The following is a 23965-nucleotide window of genomic DNA, read 5'->3' as shown; positions in this document are numbered from 1 at the left end:
TGTGGTGCAGCTGAGCAGGGCTGGGTGCCCCAAGCCCCTGTGCTGTCACAGATGTGCTTGCCACCCCAGCAGAGCAGGCTCCAGCTGTGCTCCACATCTGCCTGAGTCACCGGGGTGAAAAACATGAAAACAACAACACAAAACTGCTGGTTTGCAGCACGGAATGGGGAGCTGGGAGCTCCTCCAGCAATGTGTCCCAGGAATGGAGATGAGTGGCAAAGCAGCAGCTCAGCAGTGCTGATCCTCGTGTGGCTGCAGAGAAGGTGCTCAGCAGTCGGCTCAGGCGTTCGTCTGCTCCCACGCTGACAGATGAAGTGTCCACAAAAGCAAACCAGCTGCATTTCAATGGTGGCTGCCTGGGCTGAATGCTGCACACTCAGGTTTGAAATGAAATTCCAGCTCGTTGCTGTGCTGACAAGCTGCAGATGATGGCTGCGAACATGACACACAGTTCAGTCTCCCAGCTGCTCATCCTGGCCTCTGCTCTGGGCTTGCCAGAAAGTTCCCTTCTCCCTATCAGAAAGAGGAGATAAAATATTAGAAACTGCTTTATTAGCACAATATTGCTGCTGTGAGATTGGGGAACCCTAAGGCTGGTAAAGTCCAGTTGTTTCATAAGGTGCAGCTGTATTTTCCTGAGCCTTTTTGAAAGAGGTCATGAAAAAAACCAAACAAGAGCATGAGCCAGCAACTGTGGGTTTGGTGGATGTCCTAAAGGGAGTGACAGAAAACACAGGGAGAGGGAGTTTTTATGGCAGCACTGTGTTCATGCTTCAGTAACTCAGAGCATCTGTTTGAGCTTTGCCTGCCATGATGGGTGAGGCAGAATCAGGAGATGTCATGTAATTGGGTTTCCATAAAGAACGTGATATCAAACATTCATGAGCAAGGCGAAAATTCCCAGAAAATAAGGTGGTGTCATCCCAAAATGTTGCAGATGGGGAATTCTTCTGAAGATGTGCAAAGGCAACACTATTTGACAACTTGGGCACTTTTTATTCCTTCCCTGGAAGATGGTCTGCAGTGGTAGGAGAAAATTACTGAAGTATCTGAGGGTTTTTTGGTTTTTTTAAGTATTGTGAAGTTTGTAGCTGGCTTTAGGAAAAAAAAAATAGGGGTTTTGAGGGAATTTTGTTGAACTGTTAGAGTGCTGCTGTCATTTGATTTATTCTGAATGAGCAGCAAAAGAGAGAAATAGAAGCTTCTCTGTGAGTGATTAATTTTCACAAATGTGAATTTTTCCTAGCAAGAGCAAGAGGGTTTCAACACAGGCTGGTGTGAGGCTCTGCAAATGCCAAGTGTCTCCTCTTGGGAGATTGAAAACAAAGTTGGCACCAGTGATTAGTGGCTGATTTGGCAAAAGTTGCCAAAAATTGACATCTGAGGGAGAGGTCTTGGGATGATTTAGTAAAACAGTGCAGTTTGAGACTACTTTTGTGGTGTTACTGTGCAAAGTGCAGGGGTGATCAGTAGGAATGTAATGTGGAAAACGTGAAGGACGAATTTGGTGTCTTATTTAGTTCTTTGTGCTTTCTCTTGAGCTTTTCTAGCATATTGTTAGCAGTGCAATGATACAGCAAAGTTGCTGACGTTGACTAAGGAAAGTTAAGATGCCAAAACACCACAAATATTTCATTTACTACATATGCAACTTTGTTTCTCTTCCTCTTTGCTAAGATATGGGTATTAATTTCACTTGGATGTAACTGTCATTTAGGAGCAAATCCAACATGGGAATAACATCACATGGTCCAGCAAATCCAGCAATTGATCATCCAGGAGCCTGGGAGGCAGAGCAGCCCTGGAGGAGGGCTCAGTGGCGTTTGTGGTCAGGCGTGTGTGGAGGCATCCCTGCCTGCCCAGGGACAGCCTCTGGGAAGGAGCCCTGGGTGGGAAGTTGGGATATGAACCACAGATCTTTGCAGCTACTGTTGTGAGTGTTTTGAGCTGTGTTTCTGGTCTTGGGATGGTTCCAGCACCAGCTGGAGCCAGTGTGGCTTTCCCTCTGCTGGGAAGCACATGGGGTTGGTGCCTCAGAGGTGCCAGTGCCCAACACTGGGTGTGTTGTCCTGAGGGGAACAGCTGAGGGGTGAAGGAATTGTGTATATGTGGAATTTGTTTGCTCCCAAGAAAATGTAAAGTGGTTGGTTGGCACCTAGTGGGAGGGAGATGACTTCCAGGGAACCTCCTGATAACTTTTCTCAGGAGTTGGCAGGACTGTAGGGACTACAGTGTGACAGTGATGAAGTGAGCAGCAAAGAGGGAGGACAGGCAGTTTTTGCTGCAGGATGGTAGGATCACATTTTGCCTCTGGCTGATTTACTCACAGCAGGAATAAAGGTACTGTGTCAGGAGTTAGTTTGACACATAAGGGAGAGAAATAAAAGCACAAAAGCTCAAGATGCCTTGACAGCCAATCACCCACCCAAATAACAGCCCCCCAGCAGCAGAGCTTGCTGTTCACAAGCTCAGTGCATGGTTCAGGCTCTCCCCCTGCCCAGCACTGCTGTTCTGCAGTAGCAGCTCTGATAGCCTTGCCTTGCTGCTGATTGCTTTAGCTTTTTATGCAGAGCAGAGAGAAGACATGACCTGCAGCCCCTGCCAGCCTAGGCTTACTTTTCTATAGAGCTTTTAAGATTTATGGTCATATTTTACAGTAACTATGATTTGTCTTATAGATCATGAATATATGATTGCCCCATGATCCCATAGTGATGGCTTGGTCATTACTCCTGAGCACTAGCAAGGAAATTTTAACACTGAAGTTTTCCTGTGGAGAAATCCAGCAGGCAGGGCTGGAGCCTGATGGAGCTGCCTCCTGTGCTGCCAGGCCAGGCTCATTCACCCTCCATGGTACACCTGGGAGTGACAGCTGGGTCTGCATAAGGAATGAATTCTCATGCTGAATCATGGATTCTGACTGGAATAATTGTAAAAGTTGTGGCCCCAGGAGCAGAAGCTGCTGGGAGCCCTGAGGCTGGCAATGAGAATGTGGTGGTTGTGCTTGTTAGCTACATCAAATGCTGCTGCCTGAGGAGAAGGACACTGGGGCTCCATGGGGGTGTTGGACCACCACATGGCCCCTTCTCTCTGTGCACTGAGCAAGGGCAGCTCTGCCAGTGCAGTGCAGAGGAGATCCTGCAGCTGTGGCTCCCAGGACAAGCGTGTCCTTGAAGCTTGCAGGAAGCTGTGTCTTTCAGGGCTGTCCTTTGCCTGGAGGTCTCTTCAAGGAGAGCAGAGAGCAGCTTCTCAGCACACAAGGCACAGCCTCTCTGGCTGGTAGCCTGTGTGCTCCATGGGGACTGGGGATGCCTGGTGTGTGTTCCTCCTGGCAGCCAGAGGCTGTGCAGCTCCGTGTGTTGTTGTCACCTCAGTGGGGAGTTGAGGGCACTCTGCTCAGGCTGCACATTGCCCAGGACCTGCTGACACAGCAGCCTGAGGCAGCAAGGTTCAGGCAAGAGCACAGATGTTCTTGTAATGAGCCCAGTGATCTGGTGACTCACTCCCTTCCCAAGCAGCCACTTTTGATGTGAAAACTTCAATAAGTGGAAATGGAGAATCCACTTTTGTAACGTTTCCAAGAGCTGTTTCTCATTTCTGGTTTGAAGGTGATGGCTTGGGCTTCCTCCCTTTGCTTCCCATTATATTTCTGTGAATGAAGCATTGGGACCTTTACTCAACCCACAGCCCTCTCTGCACTTTTGCTGACCTCTCAGAGTCTTTCCTGACATTTCCTAAAATCAAGAGGTTCTCAGTGGTGATTCCAGTCTCTTATAATGCAAATGCTAACAATGATATGAATGATAATCATTGTTATTCTGTAGGATGAAATGTCAAGATTCCATATTTTCATGTTAATTTTTAGTAGATAAGTGCCACATTAAGCATGTCCATCCTGTCAGGGAACATGCTTTTCATATCACAGGAGCTGTTAGAAATCATTAGTAATGAAGGAGACAACTGTTGTGCCTGGTGGGCTGGCCTGTGACATGCAGTAATGCAAAGTGACATGGAAAATTTGGAATGAAGGATGAAAAGCTGTTAAAAAAATTGTGGACGTAGCTATAAATTTATTAATCTCGTATCTAAAATGTGGTGCTGACCTGTGATGATAAACAGGATCCATGTCACTACTGTGGGATTGCATGTGTGTAACTCAGAAAGGAGCTAAAGGGTTGAGGCTGGGGCGACTGGTTTGGTGGTACCTGAGTGGATGGCAAAAGGCTGTACTGGCAACTGCACTTACCTGGAAATAGGAATCTGTGGGCAGTAAGATCAGATTTCTAATTGTTCTAAATAGAGGCTACACTGGGTAGCATGGGATCCCTGGACATGCATTTCAGTTAGAAGTACTTTTAAGCAACAAGTATTTTACTCAAACAGTTCTGTTCTTCTCATCAAGACATTGGTATTACCTGCTGCTCTTTGGGGTCTATGCAGTATTACTTTGTAGAAAGTATTGCTTTTACTTTGTAAGATAAAAATATTTTGGTCATATTTCTCTCTCATTTAGGCAGTTTTTAACTGACATTTCATGAAACCAACGCTGTTACACAACGCTCAGAACACAACAAACGCTGCTACTTCAAATGAACCTGAGCTGAAACCTGAACCTCTCCTGGCTGGTAACTTCCTGTGTGTTTGCTCCCAGGCTCCAACCTCACTGTCCTGGACCCTCTGGGCAGCGCCCTGGGCCTCGCTGAGGGGCAGGTGCAGGGCTGGAGGCAGCGCCGCCGCCGGCACGCCACCGAGGACGACTACAACATCGAGGTGCTCCTGGGCGTGGATGACTCAGTGGTGCAGTTCCATGGGAAAGAACACGTTCAGAAGTACCTGCTGACCTTGATGAACATTGTGAGTACAGCCCCGCTCGCTGCCCTGTGGGAAGGCTCTGAAAGGCCTGGGAATGTAGGTTGGGCAAGCCATTTGAATAAGACGTAACAGATTTTGTTCGTGGCAGGAGATAAAATAACTCTAGGAGGGAAATCCAGGCCACTTTCAGAAAAATCCAATAGGGGGAAAAGCAAAAAAAAAAAAAAAAAGAAAAAAAGAGAAAGGAGCCAAGACAGAAGCTGAGTGTGGGACTGTTAAAATGTTCAAAGTCCTTCTTATGTGCTTTGGTGGGAGGGACACAAGGTCAGGGGCTCAGGTTTTTGGAAGTCATTATGTTTCAGCCGTATATTCCCTTAAGCTAAGCTTCCTGCTGAGGAACATGGTTTGGAGAGCTATCTTCAAATAAGGTTCTAACAGAAATTACAACTGGCTTTTACATTTTTAAAACTACTCTGCTGAATTCTTTGATTTCTCAACAGCCACTGTAGGTCCCAGGCCACCTCCCTGCTCCTTGTTCACACTGCAGTAAAATGTTATGCAGTGTAACTCTGAGCCTTCTTAAATTGATTTAGTATTTACTCCATGACTGACATCTTTAGGTTTCCTTAGTTAAATATTTAATCTTCATAACCATAGTCTGTGTAATAGACTATATAGTGTAGGAATGATGAAAGGAGACACTAGGGAATATTATGTTTGAAAGAATCACTTTTTATACCTAAATATCAATGCAGCAGCCCTCTAATACCCCAGACAGTAAGCCAGGACACTATTTTTTGGAAAAGAATGAAGACTTGAAAAACCATCCGTAGTACAGATAAAAATCCAAATATATTTTGTTATTTTGCCAAAGAAATAGAAGTCAGTGGTAGTCCCCCTCATTGGCACCTCATTTGGGGATGACTTTCTTCATTCTCTTTCTCGTCTGGAACAGGAGTCTTTTCTCAAAAAGACACACTTCTGAAAAAGCTTTGGCCTCAGTGAATGTGTATTCTTAGTAAAATAGTGTTGAGTAAAAAAATTGTAGGTCTGCTCTGTTTTTGACAAATGGAGTCTGACTGCTGAAGTTTACAGTCGTGTCAAGAGGATGAGCCTGTAGATGACTCCTTTCACTTTGCAAACCACAGAGGCAGAAATCCAGGCTGTAAGGTAGATTTGTCTGGGATGTAGTTTTTCCAAGATATATTTTTTTAATTATGAAGCTTGGTTTTTTTCCTTCTTTATTACGTTCTTTTAGCAATGTGCAGAATATCACTGTTTTTCATTTTAAATTAGAGGTGGAATACAATTTGAGAAAATCCCTTGTGTGATATAAATTCAGTTATGACTTTTTATAACAGCATTGTAAATAGTTAAAAACCTGCTCTGACATTAGAATTATGGAGTACTTGGTGTCTGCTCTGATGGCTGTAAATGCATATATTCTAACAGAAATGACATAGTGAATTTAATTTATTTGTGTGGTTTGTTTCCTCTGAGGCTTAAAACAAAGTCTACAGTGAAACAGATGGTTTTATGCATCTCTAAATTAACAAGTCAAACAGGCCAAACCAGGAATGTGGCAAACAGGCCAAAATAGATTAAACAGGACTCTTTACTTATCATGTCACTTAAATCTATTTTTAAGAATTAAAATATACAGTAATGGTAAAGAAGCCATAAATGTTCCAGCTCTGGAATATACTTTTTCCTAATTTTAGTAAACCAAACCAAGACACAAATTGCAAGAAATAACAGCTCTTCAGCAGCCTGTCTCTGCAAGTGGTTTAGAAAGTGCAGCCTGTGTAACCATCCCCACAGGGCACAGCAGCTCTTGGCACAGGCAGCAATTGTTCTGTTGAGAGCTCTGAGGTAGAAACATGTCTTTTGGGGACTGAGGATGTGTCCCATGCCTTGTGCCCAAATTTGAGGAGCTGCTTGAAATCCTCAAGGCCTCTTGAAAGGCACTGGAAAGTTGCTGGCAGTCATCAGTGTTGTCCTGTTCTTTCTCTCAAAAGTCAGCTGGTTTCTAGAGTTTTTTCCTCTGTATTTCAGCAGAGGGGTGGTGATGGTAACCAGCCCTGTTTCCAGCTCCAGCACAGAGAGGCAGGAGGGGTTTATTGCTGCAGATGGTGCTGGGGACCTGGATTGTGCCAAGGACAACACAATACAGAAACTCTCCTTCCTCTCCACAAGGCAACTCCAGCTCTTGCCCTCATTGCTGGATGGGTGCAAGGTGTAATTCTGTATAGAACATGGCTTTGTTCTCCTTTCCTGAGATTCACAGTGACTCCTCCATTGTCCTCTCTTCTACCTCTTTGAATTTTTGGGGGTTTTTGTTTAGAAAATGAGCCCACTATAAAAGGCCTTGGGGTGCCTGGCTGCTAGGGGTCACATGTGCGCAGTGTGTCTCTGATGAGATGTGTAGGTCCACGGTCACTGAAAAAGAGTGACAAACAATTCCAGCTGTATTTTTAAATCTAATTGGAGATCCTCTCATAACCATCAGATTGTGTGTACCCTGCTGGATTTAGGATGTAATCAATTAGCTTCCTGTAGCAACAAGGCATAGAATCAATTAGCTTTGTATGGTAACGAGGTAGTAGGCATAAAATCAAGAATGCATGGTAATGAAATAAAATAATAGTGAAGATATTTACTGGAGATAAGACAGGTAATCAAATAGTTGAATTTCTGAGATTCCAAAAATGAAATAAACCTTAGGTGAATTGTCCCTCCTGGGGCAAGACATTACTTTCCCAGAAGCAACTTGCAGCATGGCTGCTTCTCCCACTGTGCTTGATCTCTTTGTGTGTGATGGTGTGAACAGATGTCCTTAACTAACTTTTCCCAGGGATCTTGGGTGGAACCCTACCACCAACCCAATCAAAACAATATATTTTTTTTTCCAAGCCCAGTGCAATGACTGTAAATTCAGTAAAATCTGTTTTGTGCAGCTTAAGTGATGTGTTACAGTCCACACCTAAAAGCCATGAAGTGAGAAAAAACAGGGGCTGGGTGTCCTGGCTATCTTGAATAGCTGTGCTAATATTTATTCCAAAGTTTGGAAATGAAGTCACTCCCAAACAAATGGTGATGGATGCCAGAGGATTTTTAACACGTTGGGCTGCAGCCACGTATCGTCTGACAGTGCACCAGCCGTTCCACTGCAGTGAGCTCGGCCTCATGCCTCCCCTTTTTCATCCTCCAGTCATTTCCTCTGACAAAACTCTGGTTTCTCTTGACCTCCTCTCTTTTCTGGGCTCAGCACCACAGGGACATTCAGTCACCTTTGGAAAAGATGCCATTGTTTTCACTTTGGAGACCCTCGGCTGCCCCTCGCTTGCACCATTTTCATTGCGCTTCACGCTGTGCTTTTTCCTGGGAAGAATATTGGCCTGCACAGTCCTCTGCATTTCCAAGTGTGAGCCCACACATTGCACAAATTAACTTTGTATTTATAGCATGCAGGAGCATTTCCACAGAGGAGACATATTTGGGTGGAATCTTGTAGTTCTGTAGTTACTCAAGAACATAGAAGGTAATTCAATTTCAGCAAGAAAGCATCTCAACACCCCCCAGTAATTGTATCTGCCTGTACAATTGCTTGGGAAATACTAGAAAAGTGCAAGGCTAGAAGTTGTAGAATTACCTTGTTGCTTGGGAAAGAAAAGGTTTTCACTGCAGGATGCTCTGGGAGGAGAAGGGCACAGAATGGATGTCATTGAGCTGAATGGCTTGGATGGGTGCACTGATCAGAGGATAAAAATCTGGCTGGGTGGTCCAGTCCAAAGGGTGGTGGTAAATGGAACCAAATCCAGCTGGTGGCCAGTCCAAAGTGGCATCCCCAGGGCCAGCAGAGCTCAATAGCAGTGATCTGGATTAGGGAATTGAGTGAATCCTCAGTTCATGACACCAAGGTAGATGGGAGTGTAGATCTGCTGGAGGGCTGAAGGCTCTCCAGTGGGATCTGGACATGACCTCAAGTTGCTCCAGGAGATGTTTAAATTGAATATTTGGAAAAATCTCTTCATGATTGTTAAGCATTGGAACAGGCTGCCCAGGGAAGTGGTGGAGTCACCATCCCTGGAGATGTTTAGAAGATATTTGCATGTGGCACTTGGTGGTGTGGTTTAGTGGTGACCTTGGCAGTGCTGGGGTTGATGGTTGGACTTCATGATCTTAAAGAGCTTTTTTACCCTAAAGGGTAAATTGATTTTGAAATGGGTGTTGTTGGTACCCAGTCCTGGTGCTGAAATTCACTGCTTCATAACCCTCTTAAAAGTAATTTTGAGGATTAAGGAATTTTCAGGGGTAAAAATCTTTAAATTCTCTTCCATTCCTTTATTGCAAAAGAGCTGATATTAAAATATTTATATATACTTATTTAATGCATATATGGCCAAAATATTTGTGATACTAAAGCCCATCCCCTCAAAGCAGCTAAGTGCCTAATTGCTGTTATTTCAAAGGGAGATAGACTCTAAATAAGAACTATGCCTCACTCTGGGCCAGATTTATCTGAGCATTTAGTCATTTACCTGCCTTTGAAATCAGTGAGAATCAGTATTAAAAATTAGCTCATGGGATTATGTATCCCCCAGCCTTCAAGTGAAACTTCAACTCCAGAACAAATACATTAAACAACTTTTCATTTGAATAACTGAAATCAATGAGAGTTATGCAGCTGGGGGCTTTGGAAAGTCCCTGGAGTCTTTCACCTGCATCTTTCAGCACTACACATGTCTTTGAAATTGTGGCCCTGAGGCGCCGCTGAATGTGTTATCTGTCCTCTTTAATAGGATGTGCATGATACTACTATTATAGATGAGATTTCTGCTCTCGTATCTCTGGCTGATGAGGGATGAAGATTTGCAGGTACAGAACAGCAAGTCCCTAATGAGAGGAAAGGGCAGAAATGCCATCGGTTTCTAACTGACAGTTGGATAAAAACCTGAAAGCATGTCTAATTCTAGCTGCTAAAAAGAAAGTGATGATTGAATACATTGAAATAATGGTGCTCCATGTCTTCAGAATCATGCTTTTTAAACTAAAAAGCATTTCTTTTAGACAGCAAGGATAGTTCAATAATGTAGAATTCAACTGGATTTTTGAAAATTAAATTATTCATAAGCTCCAATGCTCATTATTTAAAATCAGTTTATTTGAATATGGGCACTTTAAATTTGAACTAACTCTAAGAAGTTTCACAAATAACATATGTAAGTCCAGCGCTATTCATCTGAGGGACTTCAGCTGTCTGTGGCTGAATTACAGCTTGTTTGAAAGTTTAAATTTATGTATGTGAGTTAACTCCACTGTTCATTATAAACCAGTAGCTGTGACTGGTGTGAACAGTCTGAAGAGGCCTACATGAGGTTATTTTTGTTCATTATCTTGATTGCCACCCTACAGTGGAAGCTGTAGTTGTGCTTGGGCATTCAGGGGCTCCTGCAGGAAAGACCCTCTCAGAACTCTTACAGGTTGTGCTCATTTTCACAGGGATTTCATTCCCAGTGTCAATTAGGTGAGCATTGCTCATTATTGGTACCTGGAATGTGCCTTGCTGCCCTGTCACACAGGTTTTGGTACCATCCTGAAGGTAGAGGGTAGGTACTGTTAAAAGATGGTTTTTATCTTTACTCCAAATACCAACATGAGCTTTAGCCACAAAGGTTTCAGCCAGGGACTTCTGAGTTGTGACAGTGTGGTTTGTGAGATGGAGTGTGGATGATTAGGATCAGCTTTCAAATTCTGGATGCTTTTTTTTACCAAACCAGATTTAAAGAGGTCACCATATTTATTACTTTGACACCACACCCCTATCCCTTGTAGTAAAGTGATAAATCCATCTACTTAATTATTTTATGATGTTGATTTTATTAACATGATCTTGAGACATTAATTCAGAAAAATACTGAGTCTGTTGGCGCAAAGGTAATTTACAGTGTTTAGAGAAACTTCTCACAGCAGTGGTTTATGAGCAGGAATGAGAAGTTCCAAGAGCCTGCGGGAGGAACTAAGAAAAATAAATTAGTCATGAAGTCAGAAAACAAAGTCTATGACCTTTCTAAAGCCAATGTTACAGTCGAAGATGAGATAGAGTCCCGTAACACGAAGCTACCTAGTGCCTTGCCAACACATCTGCTGGGGAATGTTTTTCATTTTGATCAGAAGCAGCTAACTGGGACTTGGTAACACCTACTGACTCTGACACCAGAGAAGGTAAATCAGGACTCAGACTCATATTTGCATAGAAAAAGTGAGATTCCTATCTCTGGTTCAAAATGTACATTGCCAAGCTCTTCTAAAAGTGCCCGGTGTATGTGGTTTTGAGCAGAATGATAGATGTTTTCCAAATGTGGGATCACAGTTTGACCTTTAAGTTTCAATGTCTTGTGTGCTTTCATTCTTCTTTTTTCCTTGTGATGCTCAATAAAGATTTCAGGAAAAAAAGAGAGTTCCTCTCTGAGGAAATGAGGAAATGCCTTGTAAGGACTAGAAAGGGTGATTTTGCTGCATGACTTTCTGTGGGACCATAGTACATCCACCAGAGGAATTGATGTAATGTTATTCCTGTGGGATTAAGATAAAGCTTTGGGAATGTCAGAAATGCTCATTTGGGATCTTCAAAAGCATAAAGAAGGTGATGAAAATCGAAGAGCACAGTGGTGTTTGAAGCGGGACCACAGAAAAATAAAGTGAGAGGGAAACGCTTTTGGGAGGGTCAGATTACAGAAGTTTGTGCTCAGGATCCACCATGACATTTCTGGTTCCTATCCTCTAATTCAAACCAGACATTTCTTACAGAAATAGACAATCACTGGATGCCCACCAGGCACCGAGGCTTTGCTGCAGATAATTATGAGCTGATGAATGAGCTGCATCTCGGGCTGGGCTCCGACAATGGTTTGCCAGGAGCTCTGCCATCCCACAGGGAAGGAGCTGATGCTCTCCAGCTTCTCCAGGATTGCTCTGGCAGAGATCCACACATGGTCCCAGCTCTGCCTGGGAGCACGTAGCCATCAGTAGTTTCTGCAGCAGTGGTTGTGTAAGGATGCTGGGTGATCAAAGAGCGGGCTAATCAGCTTGGATGGGTCAGCAAACTGTGGTGGCTGCAAAACCAGATGACTCTTGGTTTGTGCCCTCTGCAAAGGGTCAGATGTGCCCCTGATGGCCTCTGGTGCTGGGTCAGAGCTGTTTGACACTGATGGTGCCCGAGGTGGAAGCTGTGAAATGCCCAGCCGGGGTGTGTGCCCAGGAGCCCGGGGCAGCAGCGCTCACGCAGGCGTGAGGAGCAACCCATGGAGCTGCCTCAGGAAGGACCCGATGCTTTATGGTTCAGGAGTTGTGTTCTGATGAAATGATCTGCCTTTTGCAGAGCAGATACTAACAAACTCTGCAAGGCTGGGGACTCCTTCAAAGTGCATGGATGAGTTTGCTGATGATTTGCCAAAATACACAGATTATTCTCCTATGGTGCATTGGTTTAATTAGGGATCCAGGGAACCACCTGACTTTGCCTAAAAATCCTGCCAGCTCTACCAGCAGGTAACCTGCTCTGCACCAAGACTAGCAGAACTGCAGGCTGTTGATTACTATTTGTGTTATAGGAGCTTTCAAAATTCCCTTTTAGGATCAGGCAGTGCTTTGCTCAGTTATCAAAACTTTCCAGTGCTTCTTTTACAAAGCATGAGGCACCTCACTGGTGCTTGGCTTGCCTTTAACTTTTTGATGTATTCTATGCACTTACTGTGCTGACTTGAAACTTGCTCAAGGCAGGAGAATTATAAAATTAGCAGAGAGGGACAGATGAAAAAAAAGTAAATAAAGTCTTTGTTTTTCTTATGTAGCACCAATCTGTGCTAGCCTGATTTCTACACAGAAACTTTAAATAGAAATGTGTGTTTTCCTTTGAAATATCCCAGAAAAAGAAACCAAAGATATCCCAAAATAGTTAGTGAACTACAATAGCTTGATAAAAGTCTCTTTACAGTATTTCACTGTGCTTTGAATTCTTTGAAATTTACCCAGCCTTCTTCATCACCCTCTATAAATGCTGAATCACTGTAGGACATTTAATAAGATTTAATTCATTCACTGTCCTCAGTACAGGAGCTGCGATTATGGGATGGTCTCTGTGTACTTTTTTCCTCCTATGCAGCAACTTAATTTTAGACTTACTGATCTAAGAACAACAGGAGATTGACTCTGGCTTTTCTTCTGTTGGTATGAACCAGGATGTCCTGCTGAAGTACATGAAGATGCAAGGCTGGAAAAGTACTTGCAGTCTTTTCCAGAGCTGTGTGTATTTATTGCACAGACATCTGAACATGTATCTCCATTGCCTGGCTATCTGTGCTATCAAACACTAAATTTCAAAGTTGTGAGTTGCTCTCAAGCCTGGAGCTTTCTGATTGCACAGGCTGGTTGGTCATCTTCTGCCCTATGCATTGAGCTGCATTAGCTTGACTCTGCTTTCCTGTTGAAATAAGAGGTAGAAATGTGGGGAATCTGAGCTAGGGATTGTGTTGGGCCTTTCAGCGTGTGCATTTTCATGAACCTCTGAGAGCACAACATTAATTTGGATCTTGTATCTCTAACAGATTCCTGCAACAAATAGGTGTGATTTAGGCTGTGCTGAAAATAAGGAAAAGCATCTATTTCAGCATATTATTCATGTGCAGTGAGACACTCCTAGCAAACCACAGTTTAGGTCAGAGGAAGATGCTGGGTGAAGAGGGCTTGGACTCATCCTTATTAATGAAACCAAGGCCCAGAGCTTTGAACTGGCCTGCTGTCTCACAGAAAATCCAGGATCCCGAGAGAACCAAGCAGCTTTTTACAGTGCTTGTGCTTTTCTGCTCATTCACAGTTTGTTTGTTAGATGTCATCTGCATGAATAGTCAAACAGTGTTTTAATTCTGTTCCATCAATGTTTTCAAGCCAAGTTTCCCTTTGGCACACAACAGCGATACAGTTGTTCGGTTACTCAACAATTGTTAAAAGAGGCTTAGGTTAAATTCTGGATGTTAATGAGAGAGTGGTGTGCACCAATTTGGATTATGCTTTATGAACTAATTAAATACTTATTTACGTGCTGTGTTTACTGTCCTCTATACACAGCAGTTTTTTGTTTAATACTCATTTCATGTACAGGTAATTTGCAGCTTATTTCAACCTCATATCCTTGATGTGAGTACTCTCTTCTCACCACACAAAGAGGGAGGCAAATTAATATCCGTGTCTCCCTTGACAGCATTCAAGGGTCTTTTTCCTGGGTGAAAGAATTTTTGAAAAGCAAAATGTGTTTATGTCTTACCTCTTTAAAATCTGTGTTGAGCAATGGTCCTCAAAGTAAAAGAAAGAGTGTTTTTAAAATTTCAGAACATAAAGTTAGTCTTCTAAAGTCTTAGTTAAACATGCAAATAGATGATCTGATTTCTAGAGGGATTGTTCACAAAGCAGATTTGAACATAATCAGCTCCTTCTACCCTGCAAGGAAAACAGAAGCCCCTGAGGCCACTCATAACCATGGGCTTCTCATCCACCATTTTAATCCAAGGAACTGCTTGCTCATCAACCTGCATCCCAGGCATCCCCCAGAATGTTCCCCAGGTGTCCTGGAGGGTGTGAGCCTCCTCCTGGAGCTGTGCTTCAGCAGGACACTCAGGACTGTTGAAAACTTGGATATATTTAGCATAAAATAAGGCTCTTCTGTCAAAAAATACTGATGAAACAAATTAAAATTCACTTTAAAATGTCAGTGGGGATTGCTTAGCAAAAACCTACACTGATGTATTTAATTTTAATGGTTTTTGAAGAGATAAAATATGGGCCATTAAAACTGGGGCTGATTGAAGTAGCAGGACATTATTTACCATGTTTCAAATGAAAGGTTCCCCGAAAGTTATTTATTAGCTTGAAGTAATGAATCTAGTTTGCAGGAATAAATGAAATCTAGGTCCATCCAGCAAAAAAACAGTTCAGTTTGGTGCAACCTTTACCAGGGGAAGGAAGTTTTAGGGAAGGAACTTGCCTTGCAGGCATCTCATCTGCCTCTTCTAATTTGTAAAGCTAAACCCCTGCCATTTGGCCAAGTCTCATGCAGTCTTCATCACTGAATACTTAAATCAGCCTCGTTAACAGTTAATATTTGCCCAGCTTGCCTGTAGCAGTGTTTCCTAAGTAATTGTTATTCATCCACATTTCATTCTCTACTCTAAATATTTACAGTTTTCTTTTCATCGTTCCTGGGGTGATTTCCCCATGTGCGTGTTCAGCTACGTAGCTCTGGTATACAAAGAAAGAAGACAATTTTAACTTGCTGGCATTTTGTAGCTTTTGTTCTACTTGCAAAGTTTAACACTGATGAGTTTTGACACACAATAAAGGCAGCTCATGTGCCTGACCAGCTTTTTGGGGGAGGCACGTCCTCTTGGCAGAGTGTGATATGATGGGTCCCAGATGGAAGAGTTACAGGGTGCAGCTGAGCTGATCCAGTGAATGGCTCTTGGGAGAGAGGTCCTGTCTCTCTGCTCACCCATCCCCTTCCCTATCCATGGTCCTGCTCAGCAGAGTGATATTTGGGATTTTGCTTGGATTGCCATGCTCCCGGCTCCAGTGGGTGCACATGGGTCAGCTCAGCTGCATGGTGTGGGTGCACCAACATACCTCCAAGTGCAATTGGACTGGCACTTGATACCTGGTAATCTGAAGTCGCTGAGTAATATATTTATTTTAAATGATTGCCTAAATTATGGCTGTTGGGAGGTTACAGCAGAGTTTGGAAAAACCCCATTCCCTCTCTCATTACTGGAGTTTTTAATGTTTTAAATATGATCACAAAGCGGTGTCTGGCCTAATGACAGAGCATAAAAGGTACTGGCTGTATCACTGCCTTCATAGTTACCATTGTTAAAGCACTGAACTCTTTTGCAGGTTAATGAAATTTATCATGATGAGTCCCTGGGTGCTCACATTAACGTTGTCTTGGTGAGGATAATCCTGCTGAGCTACAGCAAGGTAAGGAAAGGTTAATTTAAATGGAGGATATCAATATCTATAGACTTCATTCTTTTATGAAGAGTGCAGTTACTGGGGACATGTATTTGTTCTGTATTTTATTCCATATATATTATCCTTGTTAGTCTGTGAATATAAAGAACTTTCATGTTTATATATATCTGTTTATCATTTAAACTTTACATTTCAAATAATTTCAATTTCTTCTGGGTTTTCCCTGTGTCATTTGATGTTACTGCTTAGCTCTGGCAGTCTGTCTTTTCAGATTTGTTTGGAATAGTCCATGAAACATAGAGAACATTTTAGTTCCTAAAGAAAACACAGTTGTGTTCTGGTTCAAGTGTATGTAAGTAACAGTAAACACAAGGTCAGCTCTGCAAGATGCTGAGGGCTATGGCTGCTTTCTAAGAACTCATTTATACTTGTGCTTATTATCAGGGGAACTACACATGTGCTTAAAGTAAAATGGGTGTTCTGTGGAATAGGGGCCAGAAGGCAAGAGCTCTGCGGATCAAATCTGTAATTAAAAATATCAAGTGTTCATTCTCTCAGTTTCTGTGGAAGGGGATGCTCCACAGACAAAACCTGGGTAAAAAGGAACAAAATGTTAAATGGGTTTCAAAAGTATTGATCTGTTCAGTACCTGTGTCCTGTTACTGCCAAGTCAACATCAGATTCCATGGGAACAAGAACAGGACATTTCAAGTATGTTGATAACTGCTTTGGTTAAGGACATGTGATTTTAGTGCCTCCAATGCAGCGTCAGGCCCAGCTGCTCAGGGCAGAGTGTTAACATCCAATTCACCTTCCTGCTGCTGGAATTGCTGGGATTTCCATGTTCATGTAGGAACCCTGGATTCTGGATGACTCCATGTCTGTTCTTGGAAGTTGTTGGAATGCTGTCAGCAAAGAGCCAGTGCAGATGGTGAAGCTCCACTGCATTCACCAGCTTACCCTGCTCAACACCAGTGGAGAATTTTCCTCCCTGGTTCAAATGAGGGAGCTCTCAGGTTTAGTCTGGCCTCTGCAGGAGACTGATTACCTGGGTACAGGTTAAATTTTTCTATTGGATCTTCCCCATCTGAGAACTAAACACACCAATCTATCTCTGCTTTTCCTGCAGTGATGATGATGATGTAGTTATGAACTTTGAATAAGCTTAATCAGAAGTATACCCTAAAGTAAATATAAAAAAAGGTCATATTTGCCATTTTGTGATTGAGACTTCATGGAGTGTGTAGCTAACATTGAATTACAAAATATATATCCTTGATATTGCTGTAGTGGCAAAAAACTGATTGCAAATTGACTTATGAATCTCATAAAAATCTGATGTTGCAATACTGGTGGAAGCTAGCAGAATTAGTACCCGGGCTAGTAATTTCTTTGCAGTCCTTAGTACATAGGTATTTCATAATTGTTATGTGTTTATTATTATTCATCTTTAGCCTTATAGATCTGCCTCAATGTGAGCTCTGGTTATTTCTGCCATTTTCCAGATGGCAGACAGTGGCTACAGCAGTCATCATTCCATCTTAAGGATCTTTGTTTTCTTGTGAAGAGCAAAGATTTGTCCATTTATAATTTGAAAGTTACCAGTTTCATATTCTTTAGAGAGGAGAGTTGGGGTGGAGAACAGAATCCAGCATTTTTTGGCAGTTCTTTGGCCACATCACAGAAGTAGCATTTGCAGGTCTGTGTAATCTGCTTGTGGATATTCTGCTTCTGGATTCTACATCCACAGTCTGCAGTGGACAATGCTTTAGCTTCTGAGTTGTCCTGCTGGTTTCAGTGGAATAATTCTGCTATCACAAGCTTGCCCCAAAGATAATTTTTCTTGCATTTCCATATCTGATTCTTGTTTACATGAAAGACAATCTATAGCTTTCTAAAAATAGCAAAAAGTATATTTAAAAGATATCAATCCAGAACTCCTCTACTTTATGATGTGAGAACCTGTATGCCATGGCTGTATAAAAATATATCCTTTTCTGTTCATGTTTTTAAAGTTCCTGATAAGAGGAGTCCCAGTACCAGGGAGTAGAAGGTGAGGAGAATTTTCCTTATAGGTTTGGGTTAATAAATTATTATCCCAAATGGAATTACTATCCCAAGTGGAAAAGCAGAGAGAAGAAGTATATAGTTGTTATTTTCTGAACCTGTTCTGAGGAAATAGAACAAAGCCTTGAATATTTTACTGTCCCACACACGAGCACTAACAATTTTTAGGAAAATATTTATTCAAAACACATAGCATTTAGTGGGGTACTTGTACAAGTTAAGGCAGTGCATGAATGAAGCAGCGTGGTTGGCTTCACAACATGAAAATGTTATCCCAGTCTTGTTTGAGTAAGCATTTCTTTTGAAAGCATGGAGCTAATATCTTCAGATTCATTTGCTTCACTGCAGGCAATTTATATATATTATCAAGGGTGCCATTTAAATAATCATAATAATTACATTATGGTTCTGTAATTGATGAAGTATGTACCATCAACGTCAGGCTTATGACAGCACTCTCAGCTATTGCCAATTCTCCACCCCTGAGCAGCCTTCTACTGGATTGTGGGTTTTTCAGATGATTATATTATTTTATACAATATGTCATCTGTTGATAAGAATAATATGGACAATACTTGAGTTGCATAGCAACCAACCTTTCACTGGTTCTTGCTTGAAGGTACTCCACTCTTTCAAATGTACTTATATTTTAATATTCTCAAACACAGGCAACTGTACATGCAGAAGTTTCGGTAATTTCAGGAATAGCATTAATATGTGTAAGATGAAAAAATGGAACATATTCCTTAGTGATCACATGCCGAAATTACTTCAGGGATGAATTGAAAAGATCAGACATGGTTTTACTGAATTAGCACTTTGTGTGAGTTATCACCCCAGGACTTTGAGGGGGTGGTAGGTTGAGCCCTGCCAAGAGCACCGGGCTTGGGCTCTGGCTGGGTGGTGTTTGGAGAGCAGGCAGTGTGGCTGGGCTGGGGATGGGGTAGATTTACAGGACTTTGCAGGAGCTGCCAGCCCTTCCCTGACTCCCCACTTTTCTCTCAGTACTTCCTGCAAATGATGTACCACAGACTGATGTGAAGGCTTCAGCTGTGCCTTGCTGCTGCCCACTCATTTATCAATTCCATCATTAGGATAGAAAAATATGTTCTGCAAAGGCTTCTCCATATCTGTGTTGGCTTCAGAAGCCACAATGCATTTCTCTGTATTTTCTTGACATTGACTTCCAAAGTCACTGGCTTTTTTGATGGGATGGGATACTGCAAATAAGTAAACAGGGTACATGCAGTGCATTTTTCTTCAAATGGGAAAAAGATGAGCTGGCTCATTTCTGCCTTTTTGACTTCAGTAGTAGGAAGATTGGTTCCAAATTTTGGCAACTGCGGGTATATTTGAGATTAATATAATTCAATGTTTGTGCGAATTATTCCACTTAGACCTATTTTGGTTGTAACAGCTCTATAATACAGCTAGCTCTAGAATACTCAGGGAAATAAGCAAAGCAACCACGAGCACCAAGTGCAGAGGAGGTTGCAAGAGATGAGCTGAGCATGCATTTAAAAGCCCTGACTGGTTATTCTAAAATTTGTTTGGAAACATTTAAACACTGAGCACTGCATAAAATCCTCTCATCGCCTCTTTGAGGTGAATGAATAAAGATTATTATTCCCATTTTACAGCTAAAAAAACAAAGATGTTAAGTGTTATTTTCCAAGGCCACACGGAAGGCCACTGGCAGGCTGGGGATAAGACCTCATAAATTCCTGGCTGCAGCCCCACGCTCTGTCCACTGACAATGGTGACTCTGTGTGCAGATGAGCTGCCCTTGCACAGCACAGAGGAAATCACAGGTTAGCTGGGATGGATGTAATTAATTCAGTGATTAATGAAAAAACACTTGGAAAGAATTTTGCAGGGACTGCAGGGTTTCAATAAATGCAGCCCCCTGAGGATTTGTTCAGGGTTATTTCTTGGGAAATGTGAGTGTGGCAGCGCAGGACACCCTGAGCTCTCCTCTGGCACCATGCACAGCCCAAGTGTATTCAGCCTGGAGCAGGGTGGGATGGGCTGAGGGATGCTGGCTGTGCTCCATGGCATCTGGAAATGCAACCAGGAGGGAGAGAAAAGCCACATAAGCTGTAAACCAGTGCTGGCACCATAACAAGTGGCTGGACTCTGACCATGTGTTAACTTGGCCAGAGTGAAAGAGGAACCTGACTGCCACAGCAGAGAGCCTCTCAAATAGCTGGGGGAGGGAAGAAAACCCTTTGAGGTAACAGTTCAAGAAGAAGGTGCTATGGGATGGATGCCTGCAACCTCATAGGACAGGACTGTCCAACTGAGAAGGTATTTTCAATTTTGTATGTCTGAGACATTAGCAGAGCTCCTGCTGCCTTCACTGGGGACAAGGCTTTACCTTTGATATTTTCATAAATGATGCTCTCTTTGTCTCTGCCATCTGACCTTTTCATGTCTAAGCTTGATACAAGCAGGGGAGATGTTCTTGGTTCAGCCAGGATGGAATTGCTGGTTCAGTCTGAGTCAGGTTCTTCTTGATCTCTGTTTCCCATAAGGCAGCTTTGGAAGCACAAATCAGGTTTATTCCTTAAATGTGGTGTTTGTCTTTACTATTTTGCCATTGACCCTGATGTTTGCCTGGAGGGAAAGGGATGAGCACCTCCACCTCTCCCACTAAAGGGCAAAGGCTCTGGCTGAGAGCACCTGTGCCTGGCAATGCAAGGAGGTTTTTAGCTGCACATTAGGGCCATGGAACAGCTGTGCTTGGAATGGACCTCATCTAGTCCAGCTGCCCTGCTCAGAGCAAGGTCACCTGGAGCAGGTTGTTCAGGACTTTGTCCAGCTTGGTTTTGAATATTTCCAGAGACTCAATAACCTCTCTGGACAACCCTTCCCAATGTTTGGCCACTCTTATGGTAAAACTACAGTAACACTCCTAAATGCTTGTTTTCTTGCCTATTGCCTCTTCTCCTTTCTCTGGATCCCACTGAGAGGACTGTCTCAGTCAACTTTATTCCCTGCCCAATAGGTTTTTATATCTATTGAGATCTTCCTGAGCCTCCTCCAGCCTCTCCTTGTACTAAGTCACAAATGAGTTGAGTATCTTATTTTTCCACTGACATTGGTAGATGCAGAAGACCTGAAAGAATCAGCAGGAATCAACAAGCCCTGACCTTACTGATGTGTCTGAAGATGGAGTTGTTGACCCCAGCATTTGGCCATGTCCAGTAACCAGTTCTGCACAGGCTGAGTTGCAAGACCAGGACCTATATGATGTAGCATTTTGGCAGCTGTTCATATTTTTGCGCTGTTTTCATGTTTCATATGGGGATAAAGAGAAGAGATATTGCCCCTCCTGTTTTTTATCTGGGAGAATTGTTGAATTCCCTTATTTATATATTACACTTGGAGTTTATAATTCCCCAGTGTGTTTTGTTGGGACCTTGAAGAATGTGGAGCTGGCTGATAGCATAAACAGTACTTTGTACTCCTGATCTGCTTACATTTATACAGAATTAGATACTGAAAAATGTTTACAAACTGCTGCCATAAGAAAGCTTTACAAATCCCTTGAATGCAAAATGACAGTTTGCTGAATGAGCTATTTTTGTTAGTTTGGTTACCATGGACATTCAATAATTGTGTTTATTTATATTTTGCTTGTCTTGTTCAGGATGAAAGAAGAATATAGAAGTTTTAATCCAATATCCAATGAGCAATAAAAATGCCAAGTAGAAGCAATGTAAACAGTGTGTTTTGCAGAGACTTTACACATTCAGGAAGGGAAAGTCATATGTTAAATTGTTTCCTGAACGTGTGCACTACTGTGGTCCAACTTTTCCTGCTATAGTTTGAAGCCTGTCATGTTAAGAATATTTCTGCTCCTCCTGGAGCTACTGAAGAGCTGCAAAGCCTTCTCCGTTGGTTCTCTTGGAGCACCACCTAATGGATGAATTAGGAAAGGTCCCAAGCTTCTGACCAGCCTAAATTTCTTATATTCTTATCACCAGGTACCTGCTCATCATCACTTTTGCAAAGTTGTACCCAGTGCTGCCAAATATCAGATAAATAAATTTGTTTAAGGGGAGCTGCCATTCTGTGTGTGACACCAGTGTGTCTTTCCCATGGGCTGGCAGCTTGAACATTCTTGAAAGGCTTGGGTAGAATATAGACTAATTTTGCAGCTTTCTTCTAAGATAACTTTGACATTGTTAAAGAAAAAAGAAATACTTATTTCTTCCTTGCCCCACAGTCTCCAGTCTCCACAAGTATTTTAAGGACTTTCCACAGCTTCATGAATGACTTGTTCTTCAGTGTGTTCATATGAGAGAACTGATAACTTCCCAAAGGATAAGAAGGTTCAGAGACCTCTCTGACTTTCAACCACTTCTTACTGCCCTGCTTTGCCTCTTTGTATGAATGCAACTGCAACTCAGTTGTCCTTTTCTTTTCTTTCTTTTTTTTTTTTTTTTTTTTTTGGTTGTTGTTGTTGCTTCCATCTAAGAAGGAAGGGAGTGGAGAAAAAATGAAGGCAGAATCAAAAAAGAAGGAAGGGAAATGTGCAGCATTGGTAGACGTTGAGTTTCCCAGAGAAAAGGCCTCAGCTAGTTCTGTAGGGCAGACTGTCCTCGTCACCCTCTGTGGTATCTCCTCGCCTGGGGGATGTTTTCCCAGCTGAGCCCTTTCCACTTCTTGGCCAACATCTCCATCTGTTTCCATCAGCAGTTCACAGATATTTCTGCTTTTCTTGCTGTGAGAAGGAAAGTTTCTCTTTCCATTGGCAGTTTTCCTGCTGATCAGCTGAGTAATGCTCTCCACGGGCCTGCTGTCCTGCTTGGAAAGATGTCCTTCCCAGCCAGGTCAGAGCTCCCAGCCAGCTGCAGGACCTGTGGGTTGCTGGCAGTGTGAGCCCTTTGCTGGCCAAGAGTAACACCTACATCTCTTCTCCATGTGCAGCCTGCTGGCCCCCAGTTTCCCCGGTTTGCTGTGTGACAAGAGGGATTTTACCTTTCAGCCCTTATTACAGCACTCAGCTCATCTCTGTTCCTCTTCCTTATTTGCTTTGTCCATTTAATAAAGGGTTGGGCTCTGATGAAAGCCCACATTGGTTTCCAAAAGAAAATATTATTAAGTGTTATCTGATATCTCTACAAGAGTAATTTTTGGACAACGTCCTTGTAAAACATATGACATCTGCCCTGTCTACTAACAAGCTCTGCCTGGTCCCACAATCTCCCAGACTCCTTTCTTCAGGACAGCAGCATCTATCTGTAAAGACAAGGCAGCTGGAAAAGTGGATAAAATTCTGTATAAAGGCATGCCTGGCTTAGAAGTCTCTGACCCAAAGACCACTGGAGCCTTGGAGGTTCTTTGGAGGGAAACACTAATTCCCTTTCCTGGCCATGACATTGCCTGCTCTGAGGAGAGGACCATGGTGTTTGTGGTTCTTCAGTCTCAGCCAGTGTAGTTGCACAGCACAGTGAGCTTGACTCCCTGATGGCTCCCCAGCCATGCAATATTTGCTGTTAGCACTGATGGAGCCTTTCTGATCTGAAAGTCTTTGGCAAATTGCAGAAAGTGGGTGTTCAGGTGAAAATTTGCTAGGAATCAAGTGGGTTTCTCTTTTCAGGCTGCTCCATTACAGTGGGGAAAGACAAGACAAGGGATTAGTGACCAGATGATTTGAGTGCTCAGTGGACTTGGAGTACTCAGCAGACAGACTGAGTTTTTCCTCTCACTCTTTGAAGTCCTCCTCACTTACAGCACCTAGACTTGCTGCTTACATTCATAGCACACAGACACTCAAAATAATTGACTTCTTGCTGGATATCTTGTTTCCCAGCTTAAAGAGCAGTAAGGCTCAGGTTTATGATAAAGTTGTGTCGTTGGCAAAAAGTTGGGTCAGCTAAAATATGTTTTCTAGGACTTGTGTGTTCTCAGTTTCCCCTTTTATGTGAAAGGGTTTTTTTCCTTTCTCCCTATTGTGTTGGATGCAAAAACCCCACCATGCTCCACGTTAACCACTTGGTCCAACTTCATTTGCTTGAAGACAAACTCTAAAATCAGTGTTTTGATAAGTAAGCATTGA

General features: G+C 42.7%; 1 protein-coding gene across 1 annotated transcript in view; it reads left to right on the top strand.

Annotated features, from left to right (window-relative positions):
* The window catches only part of ADAMTS2 (ADAM metallopeptidase with thrombospondin type 1 motif 2), a 174419-nt gene that overhangs the window by 109133 nt on the left and 41321 nt on the right, over nt 1-23965 (top strand). The window contains exons 4-5 of the mRNA XM_063168778.1: nt 4652-4854; nt 15754-15837. Of these exons, the coding sequence (XP_063024848.1) occupies nt 4652-4854; nt 15754-15837 (287 nt within the window). The remainder of the gene's footprint in view (nt 1-4651; nt 4855-15753; nt 15838-23965) is intronic.

This window comes from Melospiza melodia, chromosome 14 (assembly GCF_035770615.1).
Source record: "Melospiza melodia melodia isolate bMelMel2 chromosome 14, bMelMel2.pri, whole genome shotgun sequence".
Taxonomy (NCBI): domain Eukaryota; kingdom Metazoa; phylum Chordata; class Aves; order Passeriformes; family Passerellidae; genus Melospiza; species Melospiza melodia.
Note: the sequence above shows the minus strand (reverse complement) of the source record. Positions and strands in the feature narration are given on the sequence as shown.